Raw genomic sequence first — 21081 nt, 5'->3', positions numbered from 1 at the left:
AGAATGAGGACAGCTTGCCCCAACCTTGTGTCCCCTGGATGGGAGGAGCAAAATATATGCTCAAAATAACAATAAAGGTAAAGGGACCCCTGACCATTAGGTCCAGTCGTGGCCGACTCTGGGGTTGTGGCGCTCATCTCGCTTTATTGGCTGAGGGAGCCGGCGTACAGCTTCCGGGTCATGTGGCCAGCATGACTAAGCCACTTCTGGCGAACCAGAGCAGCGCACGGAAACGCCATTTACCTTCCCGCCAGAGTGGTACCTATTTATCTACTTGCACTTTGACGTGCTTTCGAACTGCTAGGTTGGCAGGAGCAGGGACCGAGCAACGGGAGCTCACCCCGTCGCGGGGAATAGAACCACCGACCTTCTGATCGGCAAGTCCTAGGCTCTGTGGTTTAACCCACAGCGCCACCCGCATCCCAGAAAAAGGACTGCTATTTTTTTTTTTTTCTGCTATTTTCCCAGAAAAAGAGGTGCTGGAACTTATACCTCCCTCATTCTCTTAGAACAGCAATGGCGCCAACCTGAGAGTTCTAGCGTGTTCAGGCTGAAAAAAGCCCTGATGTTGATGGTTATACCATTTTAGAAGCACAGTGGTACCTTGGTTCTTGAACGTAATCCATTCTGGAAGTCCGTTCGACTTTTAAAACGTTCAAAAACCAAGTCGTGGCTTCTGATTGGCTCACGTGCCCCAGAAACAATAGCCGACAGTCGCATCAGACGTTCGGCTTCTGAAAAATGTTTGAAAACCAGAACACTTATTTCTGGGTTTTCGACGTTTGGGAGCCGATTTGTTTGTCAACTAAGACGTTCAAGAACCAGGATTCTACTGTACGTTTTTCCTAGCAGAATTTCCATCGTATGGGTTTAGAGAGGATGACATCTAGACTAACACACACACACACACCAAGCTTGCAGCAATATATAGACTCAACAATGCAGCTGCCTGTATTTTTCTCTGTAGGGATGTTGACCTCAAGATGAGTTCTTGAGCTTCCAGATTTAAGAACGATGGGAGAGGAGAGGCCACTCATGCTGCAAGTCCTGCTTATGGGCTTCTCCACATGCATCTGGCAGACCACGGAAAGAACACGATGCTGGGCTAGATTGAGCTGAATTACAATTTATCACTAAACTGAAAACGATGGATTGCTTCGCTTGTAGTATTTATTTTATTTTATTATTTCTCCAGAAAGTGCGTGGAGAGCAGTGCTTCACTTGCAGTATTTATTTTATTTTATTTCTCCAGAGAGAGTGGGGAGAGCAGTGCTTCGCTTGCAGTATTTATTTTATTTTATTTTCATTTATTTTTCATTTTATTTATTTTATTTTAATTTATTTCTCTAGAAAGAGCTGGGAGAGCATCGCTTCGCTTGCAGTATTTATTTTATTTTATTTCTCCAGAGAGAGTGGGGAGAGCATCGCTTCGCTTGCAGTATTTATTTTATTTTATTTTATTTCTCCAGAAAGAGCGGGGAGAGCATCGCTTCGCTTGCAGTATTTATTTTTTATTTATTTTATTATTTTATTTTTCATTTATTTTTCATTTTATTTATTTTATTTTATTTTGATTTATTTCTCCAGAAAGAGCGGGGAGAGCATCGCTTCGCTTGCAGTATTTATTTTATTTTATTATTTTATTTTACTGTACTTTACTTTCTTTTAGCATTGCGCCAGAAACAGCGGGCGGGGGGGGGGAGCCCCGCCTCTCTTGCTCTCTTGCTCCGCCTCCCCTCGCCCCGCTCGCTTGCGTCCTTTCTCCCCTGGGGAACTACCACTCCCGTCATGCCGCGCGGCGGCAGGAAGCCCGTCCCGGAAGTGCGCCCGGGCTGCAACCGGCGCCCGGAAGCGCGGTTCCCGTGGCGCCCATGGCCGAGCAGGCGGCCCCTCCGCCTCCGACGCCGCCGCCGCCGGTCTACGTGCACAGCGCCCAGTACCTGGCGCGATGCGACGCCCTCTGCAAAGTCCCCGAGCGGGTGCGCGGCCGAGGGGGGCGGGGAGGGGGGAGGCGCACGGGCCAAGGCGCTAGTCCTCAGCGGGATCCTTTGGGCCAGGGAGGGAGGGGAGCAGAGGGCAGTCCCTGAGGGAGGGGGGATATGCATGGGGGGCACACAACCCACCCACCTACCCAAGGCGCTAGTCCTCAGCGAGATCCTTTGGGCCAGGAAGGGGGGGGTAGAGAGCAGCCCCTGGGGGTGGCTGGAAAGGGGAGGATATGCATGGGGGGGGAAACACCCCCCCCCCACCCAAGGCGCTAGTCCTCAGCGGGATCCTTTGGGCCAGAGAAGGGAGGGGAGGCAGAGGGCAGTTCCGGGGGGGGGCTGGAAAGGTGGGGATATGCATGGCGAGGGGGGGGAGACAACCCACCCACCTACCCAAGGCGCTAGTCCTCAGGGAGATCCTTTGGGCCAGCGAAGGGAGGGGGGAGGGGAACATGAGGTGGGAGACAACCCACCCCCACCCCGAAGGCGCTAGTCCTCAGCGGGATCCTTTGGACCAGCAAAGGGGGGGATAGAGAGCAGCCCTTGGGGGTGGCTGGAAAGGGGAGGATATGCATGGGGGGGGGGAACAACCCCCCCACCCAAGGCGCTAGTCCTCAGTGGGATCCTTTGGGCCAGAGAAGGGAGGGGAGGCAGAGGGCAGTTCGGGGGGGGGCTGGAAAGGGGGGGATATGCATGGCGAGGGGGGGAGACAACCCACCCACCTACCCAAGGCTATACTGTAGTCCTCAGCGGGATCCTTTGGGCCAGCAAAGGGGGGGGGGAGAGGACAGTCCTGGGGGGGGGCTGGGAGGGGGGATATGAATGGGGAGGGGGGAGACAACCCCCCCCCCAGGCGCTAGTCCTCAGCGAGTTCCTCAGGGCAAGAGGCTTTTGACAGTGGGATGGTTTTAAAGCAGAGGGTTTGGCGGGGGGGGGGGGCTTCGTCAGGGATCCCTTTGCTGCAATAATAATAATAATTTTTTATTTCTACCCCACCCATCTGGGTTTCCCCAGCCACTCTGGGTAGCTTTCAACAGAACATTAAAAACAGAATTCCTAAGCGAATTCCTAATCGGGATACTTCCGGGTTTCGGCGTTGCGCATGCGCAGGAGCACTAAATCGTGACCCATGCGTGCACAGACGCGGTGCTGCGGGTTGTGAATGTGCCTCCCGCACGAATCACGTTCGCAACCCGAGCATCCACTGTATCTTAGATTTTTAATTAATTTTATGTACAATGTAACATTTGTTTCAGCCTAAGAATATCTCATGTAAAATCAACTTATATTTATGCTTTTCTGTGGAAGTTTTGAAAATAAAAAATGAAAAGAAAACAAAAAATTAAAACAGAATTCCTGCATTGCAGGGGGCTGGACTAGATGACCCCTGGGGGGGGAGGATCCCTCCCAACTCTATGATTCTATGGCCTCTCCTTCCTAGAGGGTTTTAAGCAGAAGTTCAGTGGCTGCCCACAAGGGATGCTATGGTAGAGATTCCTGCCTTGCAAGGGGTTGGGCTAGATGACCACCGGGTGTCCCTTCCAGCGCTTCAGGTCTCTGATTCCGTGAGGATGGTTTGGTTTGGCTTACTTACTCCCTCCCTCCCTCCCTTTCCCTGCAGGCCAGCATGGTGCATTCCTTGATCGAATCCTACTCGCTGCTTGATCACATGAGGTAGGCGCAAGCGGCACATCTTGCCATGGGGCAGGTGGGGGTCTCTTGGGCAAGGGGGTCTTTTGGGCAAGGAGGGGTGTCTCTGCCAGGGGCTCCTGCAGCTTTCACCCGTTCTGGAAAGAGGCATTTTGTTTTGTTTGACGCTTTAAGGCCGGTTGCAAACCTCTCGGATTTTTTCCTGTAAAATATAAAGCGGCATAGAAATGAAATTGATGATAAAAATATTTCCTTTAGGCCACATTTCTCAGAACTCTGGAAGAATGCTTGCTAAGCAGCTGAGATGTCTTTGACTGACAACAGGGGGACGTTGCCTTGGGGGGAACTTTGCTGTAGTCCAGGAGATACAGAGGGGCAGCCTCAGAGGACTTCTCTTCTGCTCCTAACCCATCCCATAGCACCAACACCTTTTCGGTTTGAGGATTATCCATCCTTCTTCTTGTCCCATGGTTTTCCTCCTGGGAAAACTGTTCTTTGGCGCTCAATCGGAGCAAAAAACCACTCTTTGGTGCTCAATTGGAGCAAAAAACCCCGCTCTTTGGCTCTCAATCGGAGCAAAAAATCACTCTTTGGTGCTCAATCGGAGCAAAAAAGCGCTCTTTGGTCTCAGTCGGAGCAAAAAACTGCTCTTTGGTGCTTAATTGGAGCAAAAAAATGTTCTTTGGTGCTCAATTGGAGCAAAAAACTGCTCTTTGGTGCTTAATCGGAGCAAAAAAATGCTCTTTGGCGCTCAATCAGAGCAAACAGCTGTTAGGGTTTTTCTTATGGATTGCCGTTTATTCCAATTTATAGCCAAAGAGCAGGTTTTCCTTGCAGAGGAGGAAGGCAAGGGGATGTTTGGGCGAGTCCTTGGAGCGGTTGAGGTGCTACCTTCCATATTCTGGGTCTGCCCCACCCACCAAATTCTTCATTTCCGTAGGATTGTCCCGCCCAAAGTAGCTTCCATGGAGGAGATGGCCGGCTTCCACACTGATGCCTACCTGCAGCACCTGCAGAAAGTGAGCGAGGAAGGCGACGATGACCATCCGGAATCGGTGGGATTCGGACTAGGTGAGGAGGTGGCTGCTTGGGGTTTTTCCCCTGGAGAACTCCAGGCAAGGTGCCAGGGAAGATCTGCCTCCAGGCTTGGGGTGCTGAGATGTATCTCACAGCCAGGACCGGATTTAGGTTTGATGAGGCCCTAAGCCAGGCATCCCCAACCTGCAGCCCTCCAGATGTTTTGGCCTACAACTCCCATTATCCCCAGCTAACAGGACCAGTGGTCAGGGTTGATGGGAATTGTAGTCCAAAACTTCTGGAGGGCTGAAGGTTGGGGATGCCTTCCCTTAATCTACTGGAGGTCATGGGGCCCTTTATATGTCCATCTGTCCTTTGTCAACAACAAATGGTCACTGTTTTTTGTGTGGAATATATGCTCTATGGAAATTTATGGACCTAACAGGTATCTAAATTGAAATGGAAATACTTTATTGTCACTTGTACAACTTGTATACAGTGAGATTACACGAGCACCCCCCACTCAACTCTCTTAGTCTTAATTCCCCTCGTTTATTGACGCACGCCCACCAAACCCGAAAGTCAGTTGCCCTGTTGTTATCTTTTCATTCAGCAGCCTAGCAGCCCACGGATAGAAGCTGTTCTTTACCCTGTTGGTGCGACTAATCCTGCTTCTGTATCTTCTGCCTGAGGGCAGGAGATCAAGAAAGTGCCGGCCAGGGTGTGAATCATCCCTGAGGATTTTCCTCACTCTCCTGATGCAACATTCTTCCGCAATGTCATCCAGCGGATTCATGGGACAGCCCATAATATCTTGTGCTGTATGCACCACCCTCTGTAGGCACTTCCTATCAGCTGATGTCAAACCAGCGTACCACACCGTGATGCAGTATGAAAGGACACTTTCTATTGTGGACCGGTAGAAGGAGATCATCAGATGTTGATTGACATTGTTATTCTGCAAGACTCTGAGGAGATGGAGTTTATAATAATAATAAAGCCATTTGCACATAACAAAATACGTATTTTATCAAAGTAATTGTCGAACTGAAATACAATTAAGAAGTACAAAGGTACCTCTGCTTACGTATCCCTCTGGAATAAACGATGTTACTGCAGTCACACAATCAATCAGGAGTGGAACTGGGTTCTACACGGTCACAAAAACAAAAAACAAAAAAAAGAGCCACAAGAACGCAAAATAAATAGCAAAACCAGACAGGCCTCAGCGTAACACTCAAAACAGAGCAAGTTCGGCTTCCAAAAAAAGTTTGCAAACCGGAACACTTACTTCCGGGTTTGCAGTGTTTGGGTTCCAAGTTGTTTGAGTACCAAGGCGTTTGAGAACCAAGGTACCACTGTAAAAGGTTAAATGCAATTAAAGTGGAAAATTGTCCAAATAATAAAAAGATACACCTGGTGTCTCTGATTCTTCTATCACGCTCACCCCTTTCTCCTGCTCCCTCCAGGTTACGACTGCCCGACCTCTGAAGGGATCTTTGACTATGCGGCCGCCGTGGGAGGAGCCACCATCACAGCCGCCCAGTGTTTGGTGAATGGCGACTGTCAAGTTGCCATCAACTGGCCTGGAGGCTGGCATCATGCAAAGAAGTAAGGAAGTTCTGCCTTATCTTGTTGCTTCTCTCAGAGCCTGCACTGTTGGGCCTAGTCCACCTTGGCATCCGTCAGGCCTGCGGGGAGAGGAATCACAGAATCACAGGACTGTAGAGTTGGAAGGAACCCCAGTGGTCATCTATTCCAACCCGCCTGCAAGGCAGGAATCTCAAGCATCCACGACAGGTGTCCCTCCAACCTCTAAATTTGACATAGATTTGGAACCTACTTGCCATTGATTCAAAATTTGATTGTCCTTCATTTGTCTGTTTTGGTTGTTTGTCATTCTGTTTGTTTCACTTTTACGCATCTTAAACCTGTTGTAAAAACTTAATATTTTTTTTATTTATACTTTTCAAATTTATACATTTCATTTGTTTTACAACCCATTAAACATTTCAAAACTTGACTCCCTTCCCCCTCTTTCTACGGTTCCTTAAATTTATTTTTTAATCCCTTCTGCATGTCCAAATTCATTTAACTTGCTCGTTTGATAATTGACTGTAAATAGATATTCTTGTAAAACTGCAGGTTACTACAATAATCCTGCTAATGTAAAAACCTAATAATAATTGAGATACCTGAAGGTGTCTATCATATTTCCTCTCAGCCAGCTAAGCAGCTCAGGGTGATGGCCAAGAAGGAGAGCAAGCAGTCCTAGCTGGTTAGAATCCTGACTGAGGTCATTTCTGCAGCTGGGAATGTTCCTCTTGCCTACCAGAGGGGGAGACTTGCCATCAAAATAATTCTGTCTTCTGGTTTGTCACTGTATATATTTATAATTTTTATGAGATTTCCATTTATTGATATCTAATCACATCATTGGGACGCGGGTGGCTCTGTGGGTTAAACCACAGAGCCTTAGGGCTTCCTGATCAGAAGGTCGGCGGTTCGCATCCCCACAACGGGGTGAGCTCCCGTTGCTCTGTCCCAGCTCCTGCCAACCTAGCAGTTCGAAGGCACGTCAAAGTGCAAGTAGATAAATAGCACGGCGTTTCCGTTCGCTGCTCTGGTTCGCCAGAAGCAGCTTAGTCATGCTGGCCACATGACCAGCTCCCTCGGCCAGTACAGCGAGATGAGCGCTGCAACCCCAGAGTCGGCCACGACTGGACCTAATGGTCAGGGGTCCTTTACCTTTACCTTTTAATCACATCATTATTATCCACTTTACCTCTCTGGCTCTCTAGAGCCTGTCAACTTCCTTCCCTCCCGTCTCATGGCTTTCAAAATTAACCTTTATATCATAGTATTTTATGGATTTTCCAGTTCTAATGACACTCGTTACAAAATGTTTCAAAATTTAAATAAATATGGGAAGGTAGAAAACTTCTCCTTGCAAGTCATCGGGCAACCCTGCTGGCGATGTTTAATTGCTTGCAATAACCTTTCAAATATTGTATAATAATAATAATAATAATAATAATAATAATAATAATAATAATAAATTTTATTTATATCCCGCCCTCCCCAGACGAAGCCGGTCTCAGGGCGGCTAACAACACTAAAATAGTGCAACATTATAAAACATCATAAGAATTAATTAAAATCAAAATTGATGGCAACTATAAACTAAAGTATTGTAAAGATTGCCAAAGGAGGGAGTCAGGCTGTGCCCTAACCAAAGGCTTATAAATTTACGGTACTGCAGTCTTTTTGGAATACTTGATCGTGCTGGTTTTGGATTTTTCCCGTCAGTTTCGCCAGTTCTGCAAAGTCCATCGTCTTCAGCTGCCACTCTTTTTCGTTGGTACTTCTTGTTATTTCCATTTTCGGGCTGAAATAATTCTTGCCGCAGTTGTTGCATACATAAACAGCCTTTTATCTTCCCTTGGTATCTCTTCACCCACTATACCCAGTAAAAAGGCTTCTGGTTTTTTAACAAAAGTATTTTTAAACATTTTCCTTAACTCATTATATACCATTTCCCAGAAAGCCTTTTTCCCTCTTTGCAAGTCCACCACATGTGGTAGAAGATACCTTCCTTTTCTTTACATTTCCAGTATGCATTAGTTCTTGTCTTGTACATTTTAGCCAATTTAGCTGGTGTTAAATACCATCAGTACATCATTTTCATAACATTTTCTTCAAGTGCGCTGCCTGCAGTAAAATTGATACCTTCCTTCCACAACCATTCCCAGGATTCTAACTGGATATTTTATCCAAAATCTTATACCACTATAAGATTAATGTCACTATAATTTCTTCCTCTCCGTATGCCTAATTTTCCTCTACAAAATCTGCCCGCTCACTAGCCAGAGTGGCGAAGAGCGTTCCACGTTCTTGGCTTGAGGCCAGGTTTGTTTGGCAGCTTCCGAACCTTCACATTTCACCAGTCATGTTTTATTTGCAGAGACGAAGCTTCCGGCTTCTGCTACCTGAACGACGCCGTCCTGGGCATCTTGCGGCTCCGGCAGAAATTTGGCCGCGTTCTCTATGTGGACTTAGATCTGCATCACGGAGATGGTAAGGCTACTGCCAGCGCATGGGTGATGTGTCTTGACTTGTTCCTGCTGCTTTGGTTTTTTGTGTTTTTTCTACATGGTGCTTAGAGAATAACTTACACCTAAATATTAATAATAATAAAAATTATTTATTCCCCGCCCTTCCCAGTTCAGAAAACTGGGCTCAGGGTGGCTAACAACAAATTTAAAACACTTAACTGATGCAACAAAAAACAGCATAAAATGCCGTATAAAACATGAATAACAATAAATTCAGAATTCAAAAATTAGCACGACAAAGGTGATGGTGTTGGACTTTTGGAAGAAGAGAGGGGAACTAGCCACATAGTATATCAGGGAGCGTTGTGTGGAGAGAGTCTCTTCCTTTAAATTCCTGGGAGTTTACCTTAGTGAAGACCTCACTTGGAAAAACAATATAACTCAGGTGGTTAGGAAGGCCCAACAGAGACTCCATTTCCTCAGGGTCTTGCGAAAGAACAATGTTAAACGACAATTGATGACCTCCTTCTACTGGTCCACAACAGAAAGTGTCCTCTTATATTGTATCACAGTGTGGTACGTTGGCTTGACAGCCATGGACAGAAAGTCTTTACAGAGGGTAGTGAACACAGCACATGATATCATGGGTTGTCCCTTAAGTCCGCTAGATGACATCGCAAGGGATCGTTGCCTTAGAGGGAGAGGAAAATTCTCAGGGACAATTCACACCCCTGCCAGCACCTCTTTAATCTTCTACCCTTTGGCAGGAGATATAGAAGTATAATCAGCCGACCAACAGGCTAAAAAACAGTTTCTATCCGTGGGCTGTTAGGCTACTGAATGGAAAATAATATAGTGCAACTGACTTTCGGCGTCTTGTGCGACAAGCACACAGAGTGCAATGAAATTGAGTGTTGGGGGGGGACGCTCGGTTAATTTCATTGTACACAGGTTGTACATTGACAATAAAGGTGGTATTCTTATTATTTTTATTTTAAATAATATTTTTATTAAATTTTCATTTTAACAATCCAATAAAAACCACAATAAAACATTCCAAATTACAATACAATAAAAAAGCCAAATATTCAATGCCAAATTATATATATTTTGGGTGACTTCCCATGCTCTGAAGTTCGGGGAGTGGTGATCTAATATCATACTGCATTTCTTAATTAGTCCATGTAGTCCAAATAAAACATTTCCAATGTTGATCCTTCATTTATTTTTAACAGTCACTGAATTGATTTGGCAAGCGAGTTTGTAGTTCTGTGTGAAATATTTTTACTTTTCTTCTTTTTCTTTATTTTCCTATTGTAATCCAAAGTCCTCAGCGACGCCACTTTCGGTTTCTCCACACAAAGGCAAATCTCATGTGTCACATCCAAGACATATGGTATAAGTTATTGTTTTCTCCCCAGCTTAGGTCATCTTTAAACTCCATTCCCAGAAATCGAAACACTGAGACCTGTTCCACACACTTCCCCTCAATAATGAGTGGCTGAATATTTGATTTACATTTCCTAAAGTCCACAATAATCTCTTTTGTTTTAAGTTAAGGAGTAAGTTGTTTTCCCTGCACCACTCCCCCAACTGCTCAATTTCCTTCCTATAGGCCGCCTCCCCCTCTCCAGCCGTGATTAAGCCAACCACCGTTGTAACATCTGTATCATTATATTTTAATCAACTTTGGGGGGGGTGTTTTGTTTTTAATGCTTTTACTGTATTTATATTCGATGTAAGCCCGGTCTTGGCCAGGGAGGGCAGGGTATACATAAAAATTTATTATTATTATAATATCATGGGGGATTTTGTCCAGAGCCTTACTGAAATCAAGATACACTATGTCCCCGCAGCATTCCCCTGATCCATCAAGCTTGCAACTCTGTCAAAAAAAAAGCTATGAGATTGTGTTGTCTTTCCGCTTCCTTCCCTGATAAGCCCCCCTTCTGTTCTGGCTATGGGGTCTCTGGCCTCCAGGAGTAGACTCTGTGGCTGATGGGCCTCCTTCACAGGGGGTTGGACTCGATGGCCCTTGTGGTCTCTTCCAACTCTATGATTCTATGGCAAGGAGCCTGTCACAATTATTTCACGTCTCTCTCTCTCTTTCTTTCCACCCAGGTGTAGAAGATGCCTTCATCTTCACTTCCAAAGTGATGACGGTGTCTCTACATAAGTTCTCTCCAGGGTTTTTCCCAGGTAAGTGATTATTACTTATTTCTTTTACTGTGCTTGAGTGTTGCTTCCCTTAAAGGTAAAGGTAAAGGGACCCCTGACCATTTGGTCTAGTTGTGTCCAACTCTGTGGTTGTGGCGCTCACCTTGCTTTACTGGCCGAGGGAGCCGGCATACAGCTTCCGGGTCATGTGGCCAGCAGGACTAAGCCGCTTCTGGCGAACCAGAGCAGCGCACGGAAATGCCGTTTACCTTCCCACTGGAGCGGTACCTATTTATCTACTTGCACTTTGACGTGCTTTCAAACTGCTAGGATGGCAGGAGCAGGGACCGAGTAACAGGAGCTCACCCTGTCGTGGGGATTCGAACCGCTGACCTTCTGATCGTCAAGCTCTCTGGTTTAACCCACAGCGCCACCCGCGTCCCCCTTTACCTTTTTAGTTTTTTATACACCTTGTATATTTATATTTTGTGTATGTAAATACACAAACAGTACCCACTGTTTATATCCCCTGTTCTCTGTTCATATCATTCTCTGAATCCTGAGAGGCATAAGAACCTGAGAAGAGGCTGCTGGATCAAGCCAGATGGCCAGCATCATGCTATCGTAATGGCCAACCGGAGGCCCCTTGATGGGCAGTCCGCAGGCAGCACCTGAGGTGTTGCATTCCAAAAGCAAGGAAGGATTGGACCCTGATTAATAAAATACACACGAGGCTTGTCCAGCAAGACTCTGGGAGGAGTGCCAATAATAATCTGTCACACCCTGGTCAAGGTCCCTTTTATTAACAAAAGAACTTTTAACTCAGTGCTTATAAGAACCGATCAGATGTCCTCTGAGCGTTTCAAAAAACCTACCATGTGGGTACAAAGTTGATCAAAGAAATCCTTTTAACTACAAAGAAACTATTTCCTACTTGAGCATGCATACGTAGTTCAGAGTAAATAAAATAGGAATCCGTGAGGAATGCTTTTAGCGAACCCCAGAGGCTGTAAACAGGAGAGGAAGGATGGCAAGGAAAGATTGTTGTTGTTTAGTCGTGACCGATTCTTTGTGACCCCATGGACCAGAGCACACCAGGCACTCCTGTCTTCCACTGCCTCCCGCAGTTTGGTCAGACTCATGTTTGTAGCTTCGAGAACACTGTCCAACCATCTCGTCCTCTGTCGTCCCCTTCTCCTTGTGCCCTCCATCTTTCCCAACATCAGGGTCTTTTCCAGGGAGTCTTCTCTTCTCATGAGGTGGCCAAAGTCTTGGAGCCTCAGCTTCAGGATCTGTCCTTCCAGTGAGCACTCAGGGCTGATTTCCTTCAGAATGGAGAGGTTTGATCTTCTTGCAGTCCATGGGACTCTCAAGAGTCTCCTCCAGCACCAGAATTCAAAAGGATTATCACCTCTATGTGAAACTATTTCCTGGCCCTAAGATTAACAAAACAAAGGAAAGGTACATCAAAGCTAACTACTATCTTTATGTACTGAGGATGCCTGGAGAAGCAACTGTTCTGTGTTTTAGAATGCTTATATGTGCCTGTCAGGTGTCATGGGCAGTGGAGAAAATGGCAGAGATGCAGAGGCTTGTGGGATTTGATCAGAAATGATTGTCAATGGCTCAAGCCCAGTCAACGTCATGCTTTCATTGCGGACACAACGGCTTGCTCCATATTTTCATAATTCCTCATAGCACTCTCACCTGATCACTACACTGAGACACAAAGCATCCTTCACGGCCCTGCTTCCTGGTCCCTAGTCTGTAAAAAAACCTCTCTTCTGCCTCTTGCTCAGGAACAGGCGATGTGACGGACGTGGGCCTGGGGAAGGGGCGTTACTACAGCGTCAACGTCCCCATTCAAGACGGCATCCAGGACGACAGATACTTCCAGATCTGCGAGACGTAAGAACCCACCACCCGGTGGCCCTTTGGGAGCAAAGGTTTTCGGTGGTTCTCCTGCAGTTCCTCTTTTCTGCCCCACCTGGCATAACTCGCACTTGGGGCTCGCTCTGTCTCTCAGTCAGATTGTTCTAGCCGAGCTGCTGGAATCGGCCCTGCGGCTTTTGAAACACGTCCGGGCTCCACGAGGAAGCAGGGCCATATTTAGCATAAATAATAATAACTAATAATAGTAATTTATTATTTTTACCCCGCCCATCTGGCTGAGTTTCCCCAGTCACTCTGGGCGACTCCCAATCAAGTGTTAAAAACAATACAGCATTTAATATTAAAAACGTCCCTAAACAGGGCTGCCTCCAGATGTCTTTTAAAGATAAGATAGCTGCTTATTTCCTTCACATCTGCTGGGAAGTCTTACTCGCCGTCGCTACCGCCACTTGGTAGGCTCAACATTGAGCTCTAACCCGTGTCCGGTCAGCTTCAGAATGATGACTGGGAGCGGTCGCCAAGACCATATAACACCGGTCTTGAAAGACCTACACTGGCTCCCAGTGCATTTCTGAGCACAATTCAAAGTGTTGGTGCTGGCCTTGAAAGCCCTAAATGGTCTCAGCCCAGTAGACCTGAAGGAGCGTCTCCGCCCCCATCGTTCAGCCCAGACACTGAGGTCCAGCTCCGAGGGCCTTCTGGTGGTTCCCTCCCTGCAAGAAGCCAAGTCACAGGGAACCAGGCAGAGGGACTTATTGGTGGTGGCTCCCACCCTGTGGAACGCCCTCCCAGGAGATGTCAAAGAGAAAAACAACTACCAGGCTTTTAGAAGACATCTGAAGGCAGCCCTGTTCAGGGAAGCTTTTAATGTTTAATAGGTTACTGTATTTTAGTGTTTTGTTGGAAGCTGCCCAGAGTGGCTGGGGAAGCTCTGCCAGATGGGTGGGGTAATAATAATAATAATAATTAATAATAATAATTAATAATAATAATAATTAACATTAACCTCTGCTGCCAGTGGCTCTCTGCCTGGCTGCTCTCCGGGTAACAGGGGCCTTCGTTCCTTTCCCTGCAGTGTCCTGAAGGAGGTCTACGCAGCGTTCAGCCCTGAGGCCGTCGTCCTGCAGTTGGGGGCGGACACCATCGCTGGTGACCCCATGTGCTCCTTCAACTTGACCCCCGAAGGGGTCGGCCGGTGCCTGAAGTATGTGTTGCAATGGCAGCGTCCAACCCTCGTCCTGGGAGGAGGTGAGTGGAGGAGGCCGGGAGGGCTGCGTTTTAGCACACATGAAAAACTTTTTTTAATAATATTTTTATCAGGCTTCCATTTCATGATAGTTGAATACATCCTTGTTAATCACATTGGTTTTTGCTTGTACGAGCTGGTTGACTTCCCTCCCTCCTGCCTCGTGGTTTTCATAATTCTTTGTCATAGCATTTGTACCTCTTCTTATTTACATTTCATTCCTTCCAATTATCACGTTTCTAATTAAATATAAAAAGGTAAGAATCCTTAACATCACAAGTCATCTTAACTCAACCCTGCTGATGTTGTTAATTGTTTGCAATTGTCCTTCAAATATTGTACATTTTTTTTAAATTAATAATTTGGCTGTTTATTTTATTTTATTCTTTTTAATTGTATTATGATTTGATGGATTTGTTAATTGGATGTTCTTATTAGAAAACTAATAAAAAAGATTTATAAAAAACACCAAAAACAAATATTGTACAAATTTACCCCTGTCTTTTTGGAAAGCTTGATCGCACTGGTTTTGGATTTTTCCCGTCAGTTTTGCCAGTTCTGCATATTCAGTCATCTTCACCTGCCAGTCTTTTATCGTCAGTAATTCCTGTTGCTTCCATTTGGGACTAAAAGAGTCCTTGCTGCCGTTGTTGCATACATGAACAGTTTTTGGTCTCACTTTGAAATTTCTTCACCTACTACCATACCTAATAGAAATGCTTCTGGTTTTTTAAACAAATGTGCTTTTATACAATTTCTTTAACTCATTCTTTAACTCCTCTTTCTTCCCTTTCCGGACTTCCTGCTGCTTCGCTCCTGGAGGCAGGAGGCTACCATCTCGCCAACACGGCTCGCTGCTGGGCGTATTTGACGGCGGTCATCTTAGGGAAAACGCTGCCCTCCGAAATCCCGGATCACAAGGTGAGGCCTCGGCTAGCCGGTTCCTTCGCTGCGCAGAAGAACCGACCCGTTCCTCTTGGGCAGAAACCCCTCCCAGCCTTTTGCCAAGAGTCATTCCAGTATCAATAATAATATTATAATCTTATTTATATCCCGCCTATCTGGCTGGGTTGCCCCTGCCACTCTGGGTGGCTTCCAACAGAACATATATAAAAATAGTGAAATGTCAGGCATTGAACACTTCCCAATACAGGGCAGCTTTCAGATGGCTTCAGAATGTAACACAGCTGCTTATTTCCTTGGCATCTGATGGGAGGACATTCCAGAACGCAGGTGCCATTACCGAGAAGGCCCTCTGCCTGTTTCGCTGTGACTTTGCTCCTCACATTAGGGGAACTGCCAGAAGGCTCTTGGAAGTGGACCTCAGTAAGAATACAGTGGCAGCTTGGTTCTCAAACTTAATCCGTTCCGGAACACCATTCAAAAACCAAAGCGTTCCAAAACCGAGGCCCGCTTTCCCATAGAAAGTAATGCAAAATGAATTAATCTGTTCCCTCCCTGCAAGAAGTGAGGTTACAGGGAACCAGGCAGAGGGCCTTCTCAGTGGTGGCGCCTGCCCTCTGGAACGCTCTCCCAGCAGATGTCAAGGCAATAAGCAACTATTTTACTTGTAAAAGACAGCTGAAGGCGGCCCTGTTTAGGGAGGTTTTTAATGTTTGATGCTGTAATGTTTTGAATATTTGGTTGGAAGCCGCCCAGAGTGGCTGGGGAACCCAGCCAGATGGGCGGGGTGTAAATAAATTTAGTATTATTATTATTGTATAAGAGTTTGCCGTATGTAAGGTCGGTGGATGATTAGGGCAAGAGGGTATGTTTCTTTTCCCAGGGAGAGGAACCAGCCCTTTGCTTGTGAAGTCAGAGGCTCGCATGCAACATGGGTTACCTGTCAGTATCTCAGCTCACAGTCCGAGGTAACTGGCCTCCCCCGGGGCAAACTGAGTGAGATACTTGTTTACCTTCCATCTGCGTCTCCCGGCAGACTAGGTCGTAAACCAGCGATTCTCCTCAGACGTGAGAAGAACACACCCTCTGCTTCTCTCTCCCAGCTCCCCCCCCCCCCCGGGAGGGGAAATGAGACAGACAGGAGTCTATTTACATGTCTTTTATTCCTGTCATTCAGCAGTACATAGAAACGTGACCGCACCCTTCAGACTCCATCAGAAGAGTCACAGCTCCGCCCCTGTACTTCCAGCACAGGTCAGATGACACTCTGAGCTAACATCCGGTGCTCAGTACAGAGAATAGACTCCCCCTTTTTTCCAACAGTACAGTCCGAGACAACAACATCCTGTTTTGCATTCCAGCCACCTGCAGCTGGCTTTTGCATTGGTGCTTTTTCCCAACATTACCACCCTGGGTGTGCCTTGCCTCACCTAGATCTGCCAGGAGCGGCTCCCGTTCCCTTCCTTCACCCTTTCCTTCCTCCTCTGGCAGTACTTCACGGAATACGGCCCTGATTACGTCTTGGAAGTTACACCAAGCTGCAGGCTGGACCGCAACGAGCCGCAGAGAATCCAAGAAATCCTGGGCTGCGTTAAAGGTGAGTCCTGCCTTCCTCACCTGGGAGAAGGAGGTTGCAGAGATGGGTGCCAATGAGCCTGGCTCCCAGCGAAGGGGCGCCGTCCGCTGGCAGAGCACCTGAATTATGCGCAGAAAGGGATCAAGTCCCAGTTGTCACAGTCTGGTTCATAGGTAATCGAAGTCCTGGCTGGGGACGTCAGGACCCGGGGGCAAGATGGCGGGGAGGGAGCAGGAACGGGGAGCTAGAAGCCAGGAGTTAGGAAGTCAAGAGTCCCAAGGGTCAGGAAGCAAGGAGTCATGAAGTCAGGGGTCCGAGGGTCAAGAAGGAAGGAGCCACGAAGTCAGGGGTCTGAGGGTCAGGAAGCAAGGAGTCACAAAGTCGGGTCTGAAGGTCAAGAAGCAAGGAGTCACAAAGTCAAGGGTCCTAGGATCAAGAAGCAAGGAGTCACAAAGTCAGGGGTCCGAGGGTCAAGAAGCAAAGGGTCACGAAGTCAGGGGTCTGAGGAGCAAGGAGGCACAAAGGCAGGGGTCCGAGGAGCAGGGCGTCACGAAGGCGGGATTCCAAGGGTCAAGAAGCAAGGAGTCACGAAGGCAGGGGTCCGAGGATCAAGAAGCAAGGAGTTACGAAGTCAAGGGTCTAAGGAGCAAGGAGTCACAAAGGCAGGGGTCCGAGGAGCAAGGAGTCATGAAGGCAGGGAGCAAGGAGTCATGAAGGCAGGAGTCCGAGGGTCAAGGAGCAAGGAGTCACGAAGGCAGGAGTCCGAGGGTCAAGAAGCAGGGAGTCACGAAGGCAGGGGTCTGAGGATCAAGGAGTCGAGGAACTAAACACAACAAGGCAGGGAACATGTTGCTGTGGCAAAGAGCTGAAGGGAACTGCTGACCTTATATCTCTTCCCAGCTCTTGCCACCAGGTGCTGTGAGTTACCAGTTGGCCTCACCTGTGCGGCCACACCTTGCCTCTTCAGAACAAACTTAGGAAGGCCCCAGTCCTGCAGAGTCCTACTGGTCACAGGGCCTGGCTCCTGCACGCACTCCTGACACCAGTGTCTCCAGATGGGATTGTAGAGGTGGAAGGGGTCCCGGGGCCATCTAGTCCAACCCCCTGCAGTGCAGGAATCTCAGCTAAATTATTGCTCCAGCCCCTCCTTTAAAAAACCTCCCGCCTTTCTTCTCCAGGTAAAAGGGAGGGCTTTGTGAATGTTGCTCAGGTGGCCTCAGTGGCCCGGGGTGCCTTCCATCAGCTTCGGCTGGTGGCCCAGCTATGCCCCTATCTGGACAGGGACAGCCTAACTACTGTTGTCTATGCTCCGGTGACTTCAAGGTTAGATCACTGCAATGCCTTAAATGCCAGGCTGCCTCTGAAGACGGTTTGGAAACTCCAGCTAGTGCAGAATTCAGCAGCCAAGTTGCTTACCCGACGGTTTCACTGATCCTGATCCAACTACACTAGCTACCGATTAGTTTCTGGGCTCAATTTGGCTATCCCTGCCCTATCTGGACAGAGATAGCCAAATTACTGTTGTCTATGCTCTGGTCCGTATAGTTCAAGCTATGGTTTTCACAGTACAGTGGTACCCCGCAAGACGGAAAACCCGCTAGACGAAAGGGTTTTCCGTTTTGGAGGCGCTTCGCAAAACGAATTTCCCTATGGGCTTGCTTCGCAAGACGACAGCCCATAGGGAAATCTCAGGGACAGCGGGGAAGCGCAGCGCGTCTTCCCCACTGTCCTCGGACCTCCTCCCGCCGCCGGCTTCGGAACGAAGCTCCGATGCCGGGCGGCGGAGGGGGAACGTCTCCTCCCGCCGCGCGGCATCGGGACGAAGCTCCGATGCCAGGCGGCGGAGGGGGAACGCCTCCTCCCGCCGCGCGACATCAGGACAAAGCTCCGATGCCGGGCGGCGGAGGGGGAACGCCTCCTCCCGCCGCGCGGCATCGGGACGAAGCTCCGATGCCGGGCGGCGGAGGGGGAAAGCCTCCTCCCGCCGCGCGGCATCGGGACGAAGCTCCGATGCCGGGAGGGGGAGGGGGAAAGCCTCCTCCCGCCGCCCGGCATCGGATGGCTTTCCTGAAGACTTGGGGTGGGAGGAGGGTTTTCCTTCCCACCGCCAACATTCAGAATGCTGTTCTGAATGTTGGCGGTGGGGAGGAAAAACCCTCCTCCCACGCAAGCCCCGGGAACAGAGGGAAAGCGCTGCGCCCCTTCCCCTCTGTTCCCGTACCTGTCCTGAAGGCTTGCGGTGCGGAGAAAAGCCCTTCTCCGCACCGCCAGCCTGGCAAGCGGTTTCCCTAGGAACGCATTAATTGATTTTCAATGCATTCCTATGGGAAACCGTGCTTCGCAAGACGAAAAACCCGCAAGAAGAAAAAACTTGCGGAACGAATTAATTTCGTCTTGCGAGGCACCACTGTAGTGATGTACGGAAGTGAGAGCTGGACCATAAAGAAGGCTGATCGCTGAAGAATGGATGCTTTTGAATTCTGGTGCTGGAGGAGACTCTTGAGAGTCCCATGGACTGCAAGAAGATCCAACCTCTCCATTCTGAAGGAAATCAGCCCTGAGTGCTCACTGGAAGGACAGATCCTGAAGCAGAGGCTCCAAGACTTTGGCCACCTCATGAGAAGAGAAGACTCCCTGGAAAAGACCCTGATGTTGGGAAAGATGGAGGGCACAAGGAGAAGGGGACGACAGAGGACGAGATGGTGGGACAGTGTTCTCCATGCTACAAACATGAGTCTGACCAAACTGCGGGAGGCAGTGGAAGACAGGAGGGCCTGGTGTGCTCTGGTCCAGGGGGTCACGAGGAGTCGGACACGACTAAACAACAACAACATGCTCTGGTAACCTTAAGGTTAGATTACTGCAATGCGTTATACATGGGGCTGCCTTTGAAGATGATTCGGAATCCTCAGCAGGTGCAGAATTCAGCAGCCAGGTTGTTCACTGGAGCAAGACAGTTTGAGCATATTAGACCAATCCTCTTCTGACTGCACTGGCTACCGATTAGTGCTGGTTTTGACCTATAAAGCCTTAAATGGCTCAGGACCGCAATACCTCAAGGGCCACCTCTTTCCATATGAACCTACCCGGAACCTAAGATCATCTTGTGAGGCCCTCCTTCATGTGCCTCCTCCGCGAGAGGTCTGGAGGGTGTCAACATGAGAACGGGGCCGTCTCTGCAGTGGCTCCCCGTCTGTGGAATGCTCTCCCCAGGGACGTTTGCCTGGTGCCTTCACTGTACACCTTTAGGCGCCAGGCAAAAACATTCCTTTTTAACCAGGCCTTGGGTTGATCTTACTGACATCCAACACCCTTTTAGAATGTGGCTTAATGGGGGTTATTGGGTTATTGCTTTTGGTTTGGTTTTATATGTTGTGGTCTTGTTGTGAACTGCCCTGAGACCTCCGGGTATGCGGCGGTGTATATGTTGAAATAATAATAATAATAATAATAATAATAATAATAATAATAATAATAATAATGTTTGCAGGCAACCTGAAGAATGTGGTGTAGCGGAAGAGGACGGATCCTGTCTTCGCTCCTGCCGAAGGCCTCCTGGGAGAGCAAATTCGCCAGTTGCCACTGCCGGATCCTTGAAGAAATCCTCTGGGGGCCTCAGGAAGCCCCCTGGCCACCAACCCATCACGGCTCCGACTCATTGCCCCCTTTTATAAAGTGGCTGGTTCTAGGGAGGAGTTCGGTGGGGTTGGAGCTGGTTCTTTTTTTTAACAGAGGGGTCATTTCTACTAAGGCCTTTTGGTTTTGCTGTTAGAAAAGCATTCTCTCCCCCAGGCTCAGCCCCCTCAGCTAACTGAAATGTCCTGCACAGCCGAGGTGGGTTGTGTCTTCTTGTTGGTTGTCTGCTCTGAAAATAAAAGTGTTTGATATATTTCCTTTTTGTCCTTCCTCAGTTCTCTGCCGTTTCCCCAGCTGGTTGGGGAAATGATTTGCAGCAGCGAAAAGTCTAAGCATCTCCCGTTTCTACTCTCTTCATCCCAAAGTGAATTTTCAACTTTTAAGGAAGGCTACAGTTACATGCTTGCCTCCAACATCTAGTTTAGACCTAAGTGATTTAGGTTTAGAATATGAATAATGCGCTGATAAAAAGAGGTTGGAAAACTCTTAGGGTTTTGTTGTTGTTGTTGTTTTCTAAACATTTTGTCTCTCAAACCCTTTTGAGTCTCAAGCTCTTGCCCAAAAAACCTGACTGAAATTTGTCCTCTTAATTCCTGTAAGTACTAGGTCCCTGCCTGTTTGAAGGAGGCAGTGGTAAAACTACAGTGGCACCTTGGTTCTCAAACGCCTTGGTATTCAAACAGCTTGGAACCCAAACACTGCAAACCCGGAAGTAAGTGTTCCGGTTTGTGAACTGTTTTCGGTAGCCGAACATCCTCCGTTTTGAGTGTTACGCTTCCGATTTGAGTGTTACGCTGAGGTCTGTCTGTTTTTGCTATTTATTTTGCGTTTTTATGGTTCTTTTTGTTTTGTTTTTGTGACTGAGTGGAACCCAATTCAGCTACTGATTGATTGATTGATTGATTGATTGATTGATTGATTGATTGATTGTGTGACTGCAGTACATTGCTTATTGCTTTCATT

The 21081-nt window shown here is 47.8% G+C and overlaps 1 protein-coding gene across 4 annotated transcripts; it reads left to right on the top strand.

Annotated features, from left to right (window-relative positions):
* Positions 1-1841: 1841 nt before the first annotated feature.
* Positions 1842-20371, top strand: HDAC8 (histone deacetylase 8). Of its 4 annotated transcripts, none has more exons than XM_083461497.1 (11): positions 1842-1979; positions 3607-3659; positions 4576-4706; positions 6122-6263; positions 8617-8729; positions 10829-10906; positions 12664-12772; positions 13833-14005; positions 14830-14924; positions 16398-16503; positions 19973-20371. In XM_083461497.1, exons 1-11 carry the CDS (start codon positions 1872-1874, stop codon positions 19993-19995), a joined length of 1131 nt encoding a protein of 376 aa, XP_083317623.1. In that variant the 5' UTR covers positions 1842-1871; the 3' UTR covers positions 19996-20371. The 4 variants fall into 4 exon arrangements, with proteins under 4 accessions (XP_083317623.1, XP_083317622.1, XP_083317624.1 ...); XM_083461496.1 differs by having other exon boundaries at positions 16398-18052; positions 18896-20371; XM_083461498.1 differs by having other exon boundaries at positions 14826-14924.
* Positions 20372-21081: the final 710 nt, after the last annotated feature.

This window comes from Podarcis liolepis (genome assembly GCF_965112155.1).
Source record: "Podarcis liolepis genome assembly, chromosome: 10".
Lineage (NCBI taxonomy): Eukaryota > Metazoa > Chordata > Lepidosauria > Squamata > Lacertidae > Podarcis > Podarcis liolepis.
The sequence above is the reverse complement of the archived record's forward strand: the minus strand, read 5'-3'. Positions and strand labels throughout refer to the sequence as shown.